General features: G+C 32.1%; 2 protein-coding genes across 2 annotated transcripts; one reads left to right on the plus strand and one right to left on the minus strand.

Annotated features, from left to right (window-relative positions):
* The first annotated feature begins 502 nt into the window (after window positions 1-502).
* LOC140982502 (formin-like protein 4) lies at window positions 503-3547 on the plus strand. Its single transcript, XM_073449034.1, has 2 exons — window positions 503-1916; window positions 2016-3547. Exons 1-2 carry the CDS (start codon window positions 655-657, stop codon window positions 3376-3378), a joined length of 2625 nt encoding a protein of 874 aa, XP_073305135.1. The 5' UTR covers window positions 503-654; the 3' UTR covers window positions 3379-3547.
* Window positions 3548-3959: 412 nt separating this feature from the next.
* On the minus strand, window positions 3960-5440 carry LOC140983187 (probable galacturonosyltransferase-like 9). The gene has a single exon (XM_073450122.1). It carries the CDS (start codon window positions 5325-5327, stop codon window positions 4137-4139), a length of 1191 nt encoding a protein of 396 aa, XP_073306223.1. The 5' UTR covers window positions 5328-5440; the 3' UTR covers window positions 3960-4136.
* Window positions 5441-17690: the final 12250 nt, after the last annotated feature.

The following is a 17690-nucleotide window of genomic DNA, read 5'->3' on the forward strand; positions in this document are numbered from 1 at the left end:
ATATAAAAGAGTAGGTCTCTTATGTGAGACAGTCTCATGAATATTTATCTGTGAGACAGGTCAATCCTATCGATATTCACAATAAAAAGTAATACTCTAGCATAAAAACTAATATTTTTTCATGGATGACCCAAACGATCCGTGAAACTGTCTCACACGAGTTTTTGCCAAAAAAAAAAATACGTTATAAATTCTATTACACATATATTCGATACAATGATATTAACTAGTGTCATAATTATTTTGAGTTTTGTTTTTTTTGAGAAAATCCTCGAAACTTTGCAGTTTTTGCAAGATTCATTACTTTTTCACAAAGAAAGTTAATTAAAAAGCGATTACGTCATGGAAAGCATGAAGAACTTGTCTATCCCTATCTGATAACAAGTTATTAACCATTCAAATTACCTTAAGAATGAATCTTCACACAAGGGCATAATGGTAATTTCACAAAAAACCTCGAAGCCTGAAACGTATACCAAATCAACAAACCAACCTCTCCCCTTTGAAGCATTCAGCAACCAAACCAAACAAAATTTAAACTAATCTTCCCAAAGACAAAAAAGAAGAGCCAAAAACAACATTAAGCAATGATCATAATTCATCACAAAGATTTCGTTCATTTCCAAACACTCTTCAGTTCTTGCCAATCCAATCATGGCTACAAAATGTATAATTCTTTGTTCATTCATTCTTTTGATAATTTCTTCAGTTCCTCCATCCTTCTCTCAATCAAATTCACAAAACATCCAAACTCGCTATCCATTCTCAAATCCCACTCCTCCTCCACCTCGACCAGCTTTACGACCACCTCCGGTCCCCACCAATGACCTGCCTAACGTCCCTCCAACCACCCTGATTCCACCATCACAAATACCATCTACGACAGGAAAATCGTCGACGAAATCAGCTGTGGGAAAGGCCATTGGTGCGACGGCTGCAAGCACTCTAGTTTTGTCAGGGCTTCTCTTCTTTTTGCTTTTGAGGCATTCGAAAAATAAGAGGGAAAGAGATACTACCAATCCTACTACCACTACTACTAATCAGACGGCTAATGCCGTGGTGCCTGCTAATCTTAGAGGGGATGATTTTAGTCGGTTTAATGGTAATCTTAAAGGGTTGATTGTTGATGAGAATGGATTGGATGTTTTGTATTGGAGAAACTTGGAAGAAGGAGATAAGAGGACGACTGGTTTCAAGAAACAGCAATATAGGAATCTTAAAGATGAGCATAATGGAGAAGAGAAAAGATTTGCTAATGAAGGAGTGAGGAAAGAGGAGCCTTTGCAAGAAGCTCCTTTGCTTAAAGGGAGGTCGTCAACTTCTGAAAGTCCTCTTTGGGGAGACAAACCATCGGGTAAGAGAATGAAGAAGGCCCCTGCTATTTCATCTAATGTGACTTTCAAAGATTCTGATAATCATGATTCATCGGTTCGAGTAACTGATAGTTTGACATCACCACGGGCTGCTGTGGTGCCTCCACCACCACTGCGGCAGCCGGTGTCAGCATCTGAGGCGGTTCCGAAAGGAAAAATGGTCGCACCACCGCCTCAGCCATCGATTCTAACACCACCACTGCCTCCACCACCAGGAGTACCACCGCTGCCTCCACCGCCAGGAGCACCATCACGGCAGCCACAATCAATATTAGAATCAGGGGCGGTTCCAAAAGGCGAAATGCCTGAACCACCTCCTCCTCCACCACAAATCTCGTCAAACAATGGCCCTGCTCCACCACCACCACCACCACCACCACCAGCATCGAAAGCAATGCCTGTTAAGCGCCTGTCCTTAGCGACAGAAGGCTCGTCGAGCAATGGGAGTGGACAGGTGAAACTGAAACCATTGCATTGGGATAAAGTTAATCCAGATGTCAAGCATTCCATGGTGTGGGATAAAATGGACAAGGGTTCTTTCAAGTAAGGAACCTTCAATACTATTCTTATCAAATCTTTCTATAGTAGATTCTATATCTTACTTAGTTAAGATCTAATTTATTCTCAAAATATGTAACTCAGGTTTGATGGTGATCTTATGGAAGCCCTCTTTGGATACGTTGCAACAAACAGAAAATCTCCAAGAGGAGAAGGTGGCTCAATAGCCGGAACCGTGGATAAATCGGGTCCTCCCCCACAGATCTTCATCCTAGATGCTAGAAAGTCTCAGAATATAGCCATAGTACTCAAATCCCTCAGCATCACACGCCAAGATCTAATCAACGGCTTACTCGAGGGACAAGGTCTATGCGACGACACAATAGAAAAGCTGGTAAAAATAGCTCCAACTGATGAAGAACTATCCCAAATTCTCGCATTTCATGGCGATCCGACAAGACTTGCTGATGCCGAATCCTTCCTCTACCATCTACTCAAAGCTGTTCCATCTGCATTTACCCGTTTCAACGCATTTCTTTTCAAGTGCAACTACGATTCTGAGTTTGCACATATCAAAGAGTCGGTACAATATCTTGAATCAGCTTGCAAGGAGATGAAAACTCGAGGGCTTTTCTTGAAACTTTTGGAAGCTGTTCTCAAAGCCGGGAATCGGTTAAATGCTGGAACATCTAGAGGAAATGCACAGGCTTTTAACCTTACCGCTTTGACAAAATTAGCTGATGTGAAAAGCTCTGATGGAAAAACAACCCTTCTCCAATTCGTCGTGCATGAAGTAGTTCGTGCAGAGGGTAAACGCTTTGTGCTTAATAAAAACCGTAGTTTGAGCAGGACAAATAGCCAGACAACAAATGCCACTGAGAATCAAAATACTGATACGTTCATATCAAAAGATGATAGAGAAAGGGAATATATGATGCTCGGTTTACCCGTCGTTGGTGGCCTAAGCACGGAATTCTCCAATGTTAAGAAGGCAGCCACTTTAGACTATGATCTGCTGCTAAAAACAAGCTCAGAATTATCAAAACAGGTGGTGGAGACGCGTAAAATAATAGTGAAATGCGGTAATGATGATGGATTTGCCCGAGAAATGACAGGTTTTCTGGATACAGCAGAACTAGAGATACAGATAGTTAAAGAAGAGCAGACAAGCGTCATAGAGCTTGTGAAGAAGACAACAGATTATTATCAACCGGGCTTCTCGTCCAAAGATCGAGGGGCGAACACATTTCAACTTTTCATCATCGTTAAAGATTTTCTTGGAATGGTTGATCAAGTTTGTATTGATATTGCAAGAAACACGCAGAAGAAGAAGTCTGTATCATCGTCACCACCAACATCGTCGTCGTTGTCGTCATCTTCTGCTGTTAGACCGTCGTCACCTGAATCTCCTCGAGTTTTCAGGTTCCCAAAACTGCCTTCTAACTTTATGTCACAGAACTCGAAAAGCAGTTCGAATGATTCGGACGACGATTCGGAGGTAAAGTAACGAAAGTGGCAAGATTTCGAGTGTTGTACATAGGTAAAAACACAAAAACTCGACACTGTGAATGTTTTTGTTATTTCATTTTTCAAGTTTTTGATTCTTTCACTTCGTTCTTTTACTACAACACATTTTTTGCAAGATCCAACGGAGCAGCGGTTGTTTCCCTTTTTACAAGACAAATTTTGAATTGCATTATTAAATAGTTAGTATGAAAATTATAAGTTTGCCAACAAATGTGAATAGATAATTCATTGAATAATTCTATGTGAAGGCAATTATTGGCTTCATATGTATTATATGTTGGCTATGAATGTTCCACATTGAATCATCTTTTTGAATGAACTTTTGAAGTCAACAGACAAATTACAACGAAACAAAAACACTACACGTCGATGAAATTTCCATCTGTACATCAGTATTCAAGTTTACAAGCTCATAATCTTGATTCACGTGGTTCCATAAGTCATTGTCAACTTTTCAATATTTCTATATAACTTGTATATTTATCATATTAAAATAAAAATTTGACCACGTCAACAACTTGCATTGGCCTGACTACAAAGAATATAAGCAAATGCAACCGATTGGCACAAGAAATAATTATTACATTATATTACATTACAACAAATAAATGTTCTCAAGAATTACAAATGCCTCGGTAAATACAATACCAATGTAAACCAAAAAATTGAAGGAACCCATTTGCGTATCTGTCCACTCAATCTGTACACAGCTAATGAATGACCATATCAAAGAATCGATTAATACAGATAATTAGAATAACCAGCCAAGTAATTACTTGACAAAGCCAATAGTTGTACATGATGCTGATGATTTTGTACCCTCGATTTCCCCTTGTACAAATCGTACGGTTTCCAAAGATGGTCCAACGGACAGGGCTCATTCTCATCGAGCCTAACCCAAGGCTTGCCCTTCCCACTCCAGTGCAGCAGGCTCACTGGGCCGGGGTGCAGCGATCTACAGGATCCTGCCACGTTGTCCCCACCCAGCCCATGTTGATTCCATCGGTGATGAATGGGCTCAACATTTCCACCGAAGACGAGCAAAAATGGAGGCAATGACCCCAGCTCGTATATCCGGTTCCTCCTCTGCAATTCCATCCAGTTCTCGATTTTCTTCATGTAATTCCCCTCCCTCCACTTCTGCAAGTCCATTACCATCACCCCCGTGTTGAAGTAACACGGTTTCCTGGACGGGAATGCGCGGCTTAGAACCGGGTCGGACCAGAAATTGTCCGTGAAATACTTGGTGAAATTGGCGTGGCAATATTCCGGAGCTCCGATTACTTTCTCTTCCGATAGTTTCACTTCCCACAGCTTCAGAACATCGTCGACCAAGACAAGATCTGAATCGAGGTAGATGACCCGTTTCACACACGGATCCAGGATATCTCCTAGGTAGTTTCGAGCGTAGTTCAGCGGATTCTCTAGCGCAGACCGAATGGAGGAAGAAATCAGGTTAATCACTGAATCCTCTCGGAAAATGTAGATTTTGAAGTTCAGAGAAGGGAATATAGATCGAACAAGCCGCGTTAATACCCGCGGGTTGACTGAGTCAAACTCGGCGGCGATTAAATGGAAGAACACGTGTTCCGGGCACGACGCGTGGCGGAGAACCGAGTGCACCGCCGCGACGGAGCCCCGAAGGTATTCCGCGTCTAGGGTCATCGCGACATGCACCAGAGAAGGGTCACAAGCGGAGAACTTCCCGGGTTCATGATCGGAAAAAGGCGCCGCCTTGGGACAGTGCAATCCGTTTCGGTAGTCCGGCGCCTCGGAATACCCGAAGAGGCTGTTGAACTCCGGCTCCGTCACAGCTCCGGCAGGAAAGGATCGGATTCCGAGGCACGTCAACGGTGACCAAAGGAGGAGAGCCAGAGCAACCACCTGGATCGGAAGTGAACACAGCCGTGAAACAACCATTTTTCTCATGGTTTTTCACGAAGACGAGGAAATGGGGGAGGCACTACCTCTAATGGAAATGCATTTTTGAGAATGGTAGGGAAAGATTTGGTGGGTTTCTGCTGGAGAAAAGGAAAATATACGCACATATATATATATATATATGTATATATATATATATACACACACACGGACACTGTTCGAGGAAACACGGTATTTTCTTGATTGAAATGGTGTAATACAGAGTAAATTCAAAGCAAAACGCGGCTTAATTTCCAGAAAGGGACAATTATGAATGAGGTAACGGAAGATTTGTCCGTTAAAAACTGGTTAAACGGTAAAGTTCGATATTTTTACCATATCTTTAAAAAGATTACATTTACTTTGGTCCATTAATAAAATAAATTATATTGTGATTAAGTATAATATAAAATAATATTTAATAAATAATAATATTTTTGTTTGATTGATTAAATTTTAAATAAGATGATATATTATAATTTTGTCGAGATACACGAATGATATTATTGTAATTTTTAATTAAATAATTTGAATGAGGTGTCAATCAATACATAAATTTAAAATCAAACAAGTGATGAGATTGAATTATTTAATTTAATCACACCTATCAAACCAAACACGACTTCAAAATAATATATTTTTAGAGACTTTACCATATAAAAATGAAGTATCATATCTACTTTTATTTTGATATATTTTAAATTTGAGTTGATATGGGAGATCATATTATATTTGTTTTCTGTGTGTTAAACTAATTTTCCGGTCTTACATATGTTTAATTTTTTTTAATAAGTCTCTTGTGAGACGGTCTCACGAATATTTATCTGTGAGACCGATCAACCCTATCAATATTCATAATAAAAAGTAATACTCTTAGCATAAAAAATATAATTTTTTCATGGATGACCCAAATAAGAGATACATCTCACAAAATACGACCCGTGAGACAGTCTCACACAAGTTTTTGTCTTTTTATTTATTTATGGTGTTTTAAAATATGATATGGTAGGTTAAAATACCAACATATAAATATTTTTTAAAGGATATATAAAGTTGATTTAAAAAGAGCACATTGATTTTTATAGCAGTTTGAAATTTTTAATATTGTTTACTTTCACTCGATTTTTTTGGTTGTGAATGTTCTACTTATTAAGGTATGCCAATTTATGAAATTGAAAAATCTCGTTAATATTGAGTGCTTGATCACTTAATAATAGATTCAACACACGAAATTAGATTATCGCACATGTCAATTTTATGAGACGAATATCCAACCAAACTCGACTCATTAAAAAAATATTTTTACGTCAAATATATTATTTTTATTTATGTATATGATCTGGTCAACTCGTCTCACAGTCTTCCGAGAGACTTACTTTAAATTCAATTGCTCTGTGCTCGTAATTCTTTAAACACTATGATTTCTATAATCTTCAACCCCAAAAGTAAATTTAGTTTGTGCTCTTGTTTTGTGAGTATTTAAATTAGAGTTTTGGTCTTATAAGTTAGATCGTGTTTCATATTTCGATCTTTGTTTTATGAAGTGCTGATACAACGTCGAAAAATTAGCATTTTTTTGTCACTATATTATTTTTGACGTCACATCAACAACAAAAAGACCAAAAATAAAAAATCAATCTAATTTATATGACCAAAATCCAAATTTAAATAATACATAACCAAATATATAAAAAGTAAATTTAGAAAATGCTATTTTCACATTTGGAAAATTGTTACCTCATTCAATAAGCTATGTTGGATCACCGATTGTAAAAAAAAATTATGTCTTCTTAGTTATTTAACACTATTTACTAAGGGTGAACAAATTTTTTTTTATTAATAATCCAAACCGTTCGAACTGAATTGTAATTTGCCGTTTTTCCTAATATTTTATGAAAACTGTGATTAAAAATATTGATCATAAATCACACTGTATTATACATGGTTCGATTTTTTTTTTTGTCAAGAACTACACCAAACCGTCTCGCCTAAACCGTTCGTCATAATGTTTGGCCTATGATTATAATAATTTGTAAACAACATATTCAATTAAAGAAATTGACATTAATTGTATCTCAATTATCTTCAAAATTATTACTCATACAAAGAAAACTCATTTTGTTCATAATCATTCTTTATATTAATCTTTTCTCAGAGTATTTATTTTTTTACTGCAGATATTTTGTTTGAAATTTGAAAGTAAAAAAATGATAAAATATTATAAATATCAATTTTTTTGTGAGTGCATCATGTTGTTCAATTATTAAGTTTGTTTTGAATCTTGATTATTTTTTTATCTAGTTTTATCTTTGTACGATTTGATTTATATTTTAAATTTGAAAAATATTATATTGTTATTGTTTTTGAATCAATTTGAATATATGTTTTATTATTTTTATTTAATAAACTTTAAACCAACCGCAATCGACTGAAATCGCTCTAAATCGCAAAACTAATTCTACATGCAAAATCATGATTTTTTTTAAAAATACTAATCGATCGTATATAAAAATTCGATTCGAACACTATGTATTTAGAAAAATACATCTTACCAGTATAAAACTATTTACGAGTGAGTCATAGTCCAGAATTATCACAAGTGTACGTTTTCTAACAACAACATTAAAAAAATTATTTTCATATATGATTATGTCCAAAATATTGTCGAACACGATGCGGATTGATAGTAACAATATAACTAAAAAAATATCGAAATCATATAATATACATAGAGTGTTATTTACATTCTAAATAATAATAATAATAATATCATTCCACTTCATCTAATTAGTTAATTGTTAGACAAATTGACCTTTACATCTACTTTCCTTAAATTACAAAATCTCACTTTTATCTTAGAAAATCTAAATACAACACTTTTGAACATCAAAAACTAAAATTTTCACCTACAAAAAACAATTAAGAATTTAATATTTGAAATTTTTTTCATATTTTTTATATATAAATAAAATAAAAAAGTAAAAAATTGTTTATCTCAAGGTTTAGCAGAGGTGCATAAAATTTAAATTCACTTTTTTTTTTTTTGTACAAATATATAAAAGTTGGGATGTATTAAATTTTGGAAATTCAAAATTTTATTAATTTACACATTAACAAAAAAAATTTATTTAAAACGTTAAAATATTATTTTCTAAAAAATTTATACGTGTTATAAATTTTCTAATTTCTAATTAAATTATATTTTTAGCATGTTTAAATATACAACATATCAGCTGTTTGCCAACTAGATATATAAAATATATTCAAATTTATAAAAACTTTGTAAAATTAGTTGTTTATTATGATAGAAAAAAATTATTTATTGCAAACAAATTAATTTCAATAATTCAAATAGCAAAACTAAAGATTTAAAATATGTACAACGCATATTTTTGTTTTAAAACATTGATGTATTTGTAATATATAAATCGTATTAAAAAAATAAAGAATCAAATAAATTAAAAATTATGTTTAAAATACTAAGTCTTGTTTATATCAAGTTAAACATACCAAAATAGAAATTAAACTGGTTCAAACAAATATTGAAATTAAATCAAATTGATATGTCATATCAAAAGTTAAGATGTATTTTAAACCATAATATTAAACAATAATGTTTTTATTCTTATATAAGATAAAAGTTATTATTAAATTTTAAAAAAATTATTATAGTTGTTAATGTGCAAAAAATGAAAGATAAGTTTTGAAAATTAATAACATTTATAGAAGGTAAAATTGACAAATAATTAGATAAAATTATAAATTAAAGTATAATTAACAAAATATGAAATACAAATAACAAAACAATCTAATCACCATTAGTCAATGTATCCGAACTAATATTTAACTTTCACATCCAATTTTATTTGATTTAAAATCAAATTAATTATTCCTACTCATTAATTATTAATTATTAATTAAGAAAAAATATACGTGTGCGTAGGTGGGGTCAGGGTTACGTGTGATGGGAGAAAACAGTGGGTTGGGCACAAAACTGCCGATGCAAGAAAAGTATACGGCGCATTTCAAATAAATATAAATATATTTAGTGTCACTTTTTATTAATGTTCAAGTTTTAATAAAAATAATATTAAGTTATTATATTTAGCGTCACTTTTTATTAATTTTCACGTTTTAATAATATTAAGTGTTTAAAAAGCATTAATTTGTAGTGATAAGTAAACGTTGGCTTGAAATTTCTAAGTTTTGGTGATAACAAAATATCATCGAGTTGTTTTAGGATTCAGTTGTTATTTTATTGTATTTACATGTTTTGAGCTGGATGCTCTAGACTCAAGCTGGACTACTTTTCATTCAAGACTTTAGCTGAATTTCCTCTGGCGAGTTATTTAAAGTCAGGCTGGATCTCTGCTTTAGCTCAAACTGATGCAAGACTCATATCGGATGTTTAAAAGTACTCAAGCTATACAATGGTCTCCAACTGGTATGCTTGTGCATCAAGTCCATTATGTATGCATACTAGCCAGACATATTAGAAGATCGTTTGAACAATCAATGCACATTAGTTGATATCTCAAATTTTTCGAAAATGTCTCATGATAAAACAAAGCTGTGCACATACTTTTTTCTCTAATGACGTTGGTTTGTCATATTTTGATACATGTCAAGGAACATTAATTGTTGTGTACCATAAAAAGAAAGGGGACAAAATACAGGTGGTTTTTGTTTCGGCTAAAGTATAAGTTGAACATTGTATCAAAAGTTAACATTGGAAGAGTTAAACTATTTAAGTGCAAGATTCAAAACTGAAGAGATTACTGAAGCTTTCATAATCTACCTTTGACAAGATCGCGTACACTCTTATTCTTTCTATCAACAAACTGCTCAACTTAGCATATATATATTTCGATATCTAATCTTCAAGAATTAGTTTGTGCTACCTTATCAACTCAAGTTGTTCAAAATATTTATCATATGGTTTTATTGTTTGAACTCAGGGTCTAAAGGCAGTTCATTTGTAATTGTTGTTAAAAAGTGAACTAAGAGTTTCAGTATAGACAGCGAACAAGTAATAATTGAAACTAGCCATCGAGGCACACGCGTTGCGTGTGTCATGAATATATGAGGCTAATATATTATATCTTCATGATTTTACAACACCATGAGAGTAGAAAAATTTGTACTTCATCCATGAAAAGCAAGGAATTTCAAAGCTTAAATAAATATGTCAAACACAATTTGTTACCTCTCATGATATATGTGTTGATCATAAAAAATAATATTCTTTTGAATCAGTAATATCATATCATGAGAAATAATGATTAAATTCAATGTTAAAAAAGTCAAAAAATAGTCAAAAAATTGTCTAAAAAATATGAGAACTCTGCTAGATCTTGAATAATCTGAGTTTAAAATTTACCAACCAAATTGTAAATTTGTTTGTAAAGATTATAATAAAACAATGTCTAAGAAGTCTTAATATAATGATTTATTGAATCTGTTGAGAATATGTGAGAGATTAGATCATAATATCTTGAAGCCCGTAATAAATATATTATCTCACCTACAAGATCAAAACGAACAAACGTATATGATATGACCATTAATATAATGCAACATAATAAGTGATAGGTCATAAACTAATTCACTGTAAAAAAACAAACTAGATGAAGATGGGGGCGAGTAGATCTGATCCATTGAATTGAGTATGTCATTTATACAAATACTTTGTTTGTAACCAATATCCTTCAGCTTTTGAGGAAAAAAAAACACAAAGGCAATTCATAATAATTGAAATAAGTTGTTGTAAGCTGTTGTAAAACCGAAGTTTTCTATATATCTTGTGTTATTTACTTTATGCATCATTATATTTGTCTACTTAAGTTCATTAATCTGTTTTAATTGTTAAGAAATCATCAAATTGAATATATAATAGCTCATTAGTCCAGCCTGTTCTTTTTCACACTTTGAAAAACAATTTTTTTTTGTTGCCGGTTGTGTCTAGCTGATTAAGAAACACGTGTTAACAGCTAACAACGGTTGAGGTCAGCTCGATTTAGAAAAAAACTTTAATAGAGTTTTTTCCACCTCTCTAAATTCTACAATTTATCTTAACAGTAAATTTTTTTTTTTTTTTTTAACGTGGATGGAAGGATTAATTAAAACTACCGACCATTTGCGCGCGTTATATGCACACACACACATATATATGATATTTTTTGCTAATTATTTATATTAATAATGCTATAATAATTTAAAAAATAAAAAAATTTGGATGAATGTTAAAGAAAATATTTTATTAATTTGATATGATAATGATTAGACAATACACAAATTTATAAATAGAGTAATTTTATAATTTTAGAGGGATACTATTGATATTTTAAAAAATTTACAATAACACCGAAGTTAGTTGTTGTAGTTGTCTCAAACTTAATAATAAAATAATATAACATAAATAGTATAGATTTATATGATCTTTAAGTTATTTCTTATATGGTTAAATGAAAATCATTATTTGTTAACATTTTATTATATGACATATTTTTTAATAGTTATTTAAAATGTGTAGCACACATGCTACTGTAACTTCTTAGGATTGGGGTAGACAAGTTATTTCATCTTCCATCGAACAATAAATTTTTTTTTACATATTCAACATTAATAGGTAACGCGAGTTTCACATATTTCAAATAAATTCGACACTATTTATTAATGATTCAAAGACTAAAATTTCATCAGATATGATACCTCATGGATGGACTCACTACCAATTGCCTATATCTAGCCCAAATGGAAGACATGTCCAACACGGGCCCAGATATTCTCCTATAAACACTACAAGAAAAATTATTTTTCGCAGCACATCATCAACGACGTGCATTAAAAGCACGCTGCGAATATTACTTTTAACGGCGTGCACTCATATGTGCGCTGTTGATATTATTGCACTTGACAGTATTAACGGCGTGCTTAAAACGCACGCTGCGGATATTACTTATCCGCGGCGTGCTTTAAAAGCACGCCGCGGATAAGTAATATCCGCAGCGTGCTTTTATGTGTGCCGTTAAAAAATTATATAAACGACAGCGTGCATAAAAATGTGCGCCGTTAATAAACCATCGCAATATTTATATTAGCGACGGTTTCTTTCAAACCGTCGCTAACATTGGCGACGGTTTAATATAACCGTCGCAAAATTCAAATTAGCGACAGTTATATTAAACCGTCTCTAATAGCGACGGAATAAGTACGTCGCTATTAGCGACAAATTAACAACTGTCGCCATTAGCGACGGTTTAATACAAAACCGTTGCTAAAAGCGACGGTAAAACCAAAACCGTCGCAAACCGTTGCTAAAAGCGACTGTAAAACCAAAACCGTCGCAAATTGTCTTTAAATACCACCAGTCGAACCACATTCTTCCACAACACTTCATAACACTTAAAATTTTTCTCTCTCAAGCAATTTAATTTTCGATTTAAGGTACGTTTTTTTGTTTAAATTTTTTTAAAATTTCGATTTAAGGTAAGTTTTTTTGTTTCAATTTTTTGTAAATTTTTAAGTGTTAGTTAAGATGAATATTGTTATTATAGTGTACGTTTTTTTAAGATTTATTAAATTATAAACGTAATTTTTTTTATTGTAATAACAAGATTAGCGACGGATTTTATTTTAATTCGGTCGCTAATTAGCGACGGGATTTTTGAAACACTGTCGCAATATAGCGACGGTTTTTTAAAATATTAGCGACGGAATTAAAATAAAATCCGTCGCCAATATTAGCGACATAATGTTGAAACCGTTGCTAATTAACGACGGTTATGCTATGACTATCAACAGCGTGCGTAGGCGCGCCGCGAATAATAGTTTGTATTAACGGCGTGCTTATGCACGCCGCGGATAATCTTGAACTTTCAACAGCTTTCAACTTTGCAGCGTGCAATGTCCGCTGCGAAAAGCAAATTTGCACGCTGCGAAAAGCCATTTTTGTTGTAGTGAAATATCAGGTTCGGATGTATAACTGATTCATTCACTATATTATTTTTCAGCAGCACCCTTAGCTGCTCCCATTATATCTTCAGTCTCTGACATGAGCGTCGGAGGAGCTACGCCGGGACATCCTCTCGGCCCCTATCTAATGGTTTTCTTCGTGATTTCAGGCTCAGGCCAAATTCGAAACCTGCGTCTGGACTAGTGTCACTTGCTGGAACCGGACCCTAAATTTTCAGTGAGTATCATAGTAAAAAAAAATGTCCCAAACGTACCATAGAAAAATCTAATCTTACAACAAAAGGATATACTTTCGGCTGCATATTTGGTGAAAAAAAACCTTTGGTAGTTGCCACTTAACGTAAGTTCTTTCGAAAAACAATTATTTCCTTCACCTAATGCAAGTTTTATTGTATTTAATTATTGGTTAAAATTTTTGTAGCCTTCTGGACATTTGTTAAGAGTGTAAAATTACATGTATTTTTCTTGGTTGGAATTGACCCAATTCTGTAATCTAGCCAATGTATATTATCTTGTAAAATTAAAAAAAAGAAACCATATAAGAAAATTCTGAATCAAAATCTTGTGCTTGTATTATTAATTATTCACACCCAACATCGCAACCATAGATTATTTTAAGGAGGATAAATTTAAAATTTAATTCCTACATTTTTATTAATTAATATTAATTTAAAATAACAAAAAATTGATTAAATTAAACTTGAATTTTTTTAAGAAGTCGACCTGCTCCCACTGTTTCACTGTCCATGTTATGTCCAATTTTTTTATGCATAACATGATATCTACACTACTAATAAATAAATAACAAAATGAGAATGAAAGGAAAAATTATAGGCAAAAACTTGTGTGAGACGGTCTCACGGGTCGTATTTTGTGAGACAGATATCTTATTTGGGTCATCCATGAAAAAGTATTACATTTTATGCTAAGAGTATTACTTTTTATTGTGAATATCGGTAGGGTTGACCCGTCTCACAGATAAAGACTCGTGAGACCGTCTCACAAGAGACCTACTCAAAATTATATTGGATTCCAAGATATAATTTATCCCTTGAATTAAATTTTAGATAAGATTTCATGAGATATTGAATTAATGATTTTGCTTTTTTTGATATGATATTTATGATAATGATTTTTAATATATGATATTATTGATTTAAAAAGAGAATGTTTTTAATAGAATTCTTGATTTTCATATCTTGAAGATTTCTTTGAAGATGAATCCTAGAAGATGAGACAACTATAAATAAAGGAAGCAAGTTAAGGAAAGAGAGCGATCGTCCCATTTGGTACTTTAATTCTATTGCTCTCAAAGACCGTTTTGTCTTTCACTCTTCACTTGGAAGTGCACGTCGTGGATTTCAAAGAAAAATATTCTACAAGGACGTTGTTGTTTTGAGGAGTGATGTTTCACGTGTTGCCGTGATTGTTGGAGACATCTGCAGACAACACGCGTGCAAGTGTTGGATGAAGATCGCGTTTTGTTACTCCAATTTTTGGCATCATATTTTTGCTTTCTTAATTGTGTTTTAGTGTTGTTGGTTATTTTAGAAAACATGTTATTTTCTCAAAGTGTTGAGAAAATTGATTTTTGATTTAGATCAAAAGTGTTGGTTTTCGTGTAAACTCGTTGGTTTTCTAGTGATTATTTTTGTCCTGAGGAACCGCGTAAGTATTTAAACTTGTACAAAATTTATTATGTTCCATCATATTTACTTGAAGTTAATTTGTGTTACAAAGTTATATATTACGCTGCATGTTATTTGAAATATTGTAACATTTTACACAAAACTTAATTATGATAAAACACAAATTTACCGTTGCATACGATATTACTCGATTAACTGTAAGACAAAATAGGTCTCATATCGTACAGAGAAGCTTGAATAGAATACTTTCCTTATTATTATAAATGAAATTAATAGTATTTTAAATTAAAATTATACTTTATTTTGCATCGATTTTAAAAATATTTTTTTCTCTTAATAAATTGAGGTATGGCCGGTGGAAATAAATGTAAAGCTAAGAGTGGAGGGTGAGTTGTGATGGCTGCCAATCAATGTGTGGCGTACAGCACAAATTTACTAAAAAATATTATTATATCATAATTATGATGAAATAAAGGTTAATAATAAGCTTGATTGAAATAGATTTATTAAATATAAATATTATCCACTTGCGGCTCCATTAATGCCTCCACATGTAAAGATCCAAACTCACATGAAAATGTAATATGAATGTCCCTTTTAACTAAAATATGAGTTTTCTTATTATTATTTTCTTACATTATGGGAGTTTTTTTATATATATAAAAACATTATGCTTGATTTAAAAGTAAATACACCAATTGGCTTTTCCATCTAGTGTGTGGGAAAAACTTTGAATTTGCTAATTTTTAAAATGAATAATCTCTATATATTATGATTTTTATTAAATAATATGTATATATATATATATATATACANATTTGATGCTAAGGGTATTACTTTTTATTGTGAATATCGGTAGGGTTGACTCGTCTCACAGATAAAGACTCGTGAGACCGTCTCACAAGAGACCTACTCAAAATTATATTGGATTCCAAGATATAATTTATCCCTTGAATTAAATTTTAGATAAGATTTCATGAGATATTGAATTAATGATTTTGCTTTTTTTGATATGATATTTATGATAATGATTTTTAATATATGATATTATTGATTTAAAAAGAGAATGTTTTTAATAGAATTCTTGATTTTCATATCTTGAAGATTTCTTTGAAGATGAATCCTAGAAGATGAGACAACTATAAATAAAGGAAGCAAGTTAAGGAAAGAGAGCGATCGTCCCATTTGGTACTTTAATTCTATTGCTCTCAAAGACCGTTTTGTCTTTCACTCTTCACTTGGAAGTGCACGTCGTGGATTTCAAAGAAAAATATTCTACAAGGACGTTGTTGTTTTGAGGAGTGATGTTTCACGTGTTGCCGTGATTGTTGGAGACATCTGCAGACAACACGCGTGCAAGTGTTGGATGAAGATCGCGTTTTGTTACTCCAATTTTTGGCATCATATTTTTGCTTTCTTAATTGTGTTTTAGTGTTGTTGGTTATTTTAGAAAACATGTTATTTTCTCAAAGTGTTGAGAAAATTGATTTTTGATTTAGATCAAAAGTGTTGGTTTTCGTGTAAACTCGTTGGTTTTCTAGTGATTATTTTTGTCCTGAGGAACCGCGTAAGTATTTAAACTTGTACAAAATTTATTATGTTCCATCATATTTACTTGAAGTTAATTTGTGTTACAAAGTTATATATTACGCTGCATGTTATTTGAAATATTGTAACATTTTACACAAAACTTAATTATGATAAAACACAAATTTACCGTTGCATACGATATTACTCGATTAACTGTAAGACAAAATAGGTCTCATATCGTACAGAGAAGCTTGAATAGAATACTTTCCTTATTATTATAAATGAAATTAATAGTATTTTAAATTAAAATTATACTTTATTTTGCATCGATTTTAAAAATATTTTTTTCTCTTAATAAATTGAGGTATGGCCGGTGGAAATAAATGTAAAGCTAAGAGTGGAGGGTGAGTTGTGATGGCTGCCAATCAATGTGTGGCGTACAGCACAAATTTACTAAAAAATATTATTATATCATAATTATGATGAAATAAAGGTTAATAATAAGCTTGATTGAAATAGATTTATTAAATATAAATATTATCCACTTGCGGCTCCATTAATGCCTCCACATGTAAAGATCCAAACTCACATGAAAATGTAATATGAATGTCCCTTTTAACTAAAATATGAGTTTTCTTATTATTATTTTCTTACATTATGGGAGTTTTTTTATATATATAAAAACATTATGCTTGATTTAAAAGTAAATACACCAATTGGCTTTTCCATCTAGTGTGTGGGAAAAACTTTGAATTTGCTAATTTTTAAAATGAATAATCTCTATATATTATGATTTTTATTAAATAATATGTATATATATATATATATATACAGATTCATGCGCATGCATAAGTTAAGTATGCTACATCCGTCACAAATAAACACAAAAATTCCCGTGAGACGGTCTGACGGGTGAATTTTGTGAAATATATATTCTATATGGGTCATCCACGAAAAAGTATTACTTTTTATGTCAAATATATTAATTTTTATTATAAATATGGATAAGAGTGATACGTCTCACGAATAAAGATCCGTGATACCGTCTTAAGAAAGATTTACTCCAAAATATGATTGTTTATTTTTTCGTACAAATTAATAATTGAAAAAACAAAGTTGACAAACAAACTTCATGTCGTGTACTAATTTGATTCATTTAGAAAATGATGACATTGTTTTCAAGACTGAATTAATATTAATATATTCATTAAAAAAAAAA

This window comes from Primulina huaijiensis, chromosome 8 (assembly GCF_012295235.1).
Source record: "Primulina huaijiensis isolate GDHJ02 chromosome 8, ASM1229523v2, whole genome shotgun sequence".
Classification (NCBI taxonomy): Eukaryota; Viridiplantae; Streptophyta; class Magnoliopsida; order Lamiales; family Gesneriaceae; genus Primulina; species Primulina huaijiensis.

Bases quoted from the DNA above. Each gene is read 5' to 3' on its own strand.
- LOC140983187 (XM_073450122.1), bottom strand. From the start codon at position 5,327: ATGAGAAAAATGGTTGTTTCACGGCTGTGTTCACTTCCGATCCAGGTG.
- LOC140982502 (XM_073449034.1), top strand. From the start codon at position 655: ATGGCTACAAAATGTATAATTCTTTGTTCATTCATTCTTTTGATAATT. The intron at 1,917-2,015 runs GTAAGGAACCTT...TATGTAACTCAG, and splicing joins ATGGACAAGGGTTCTTTCAA to GTTTGATGGTGATCTTATGG.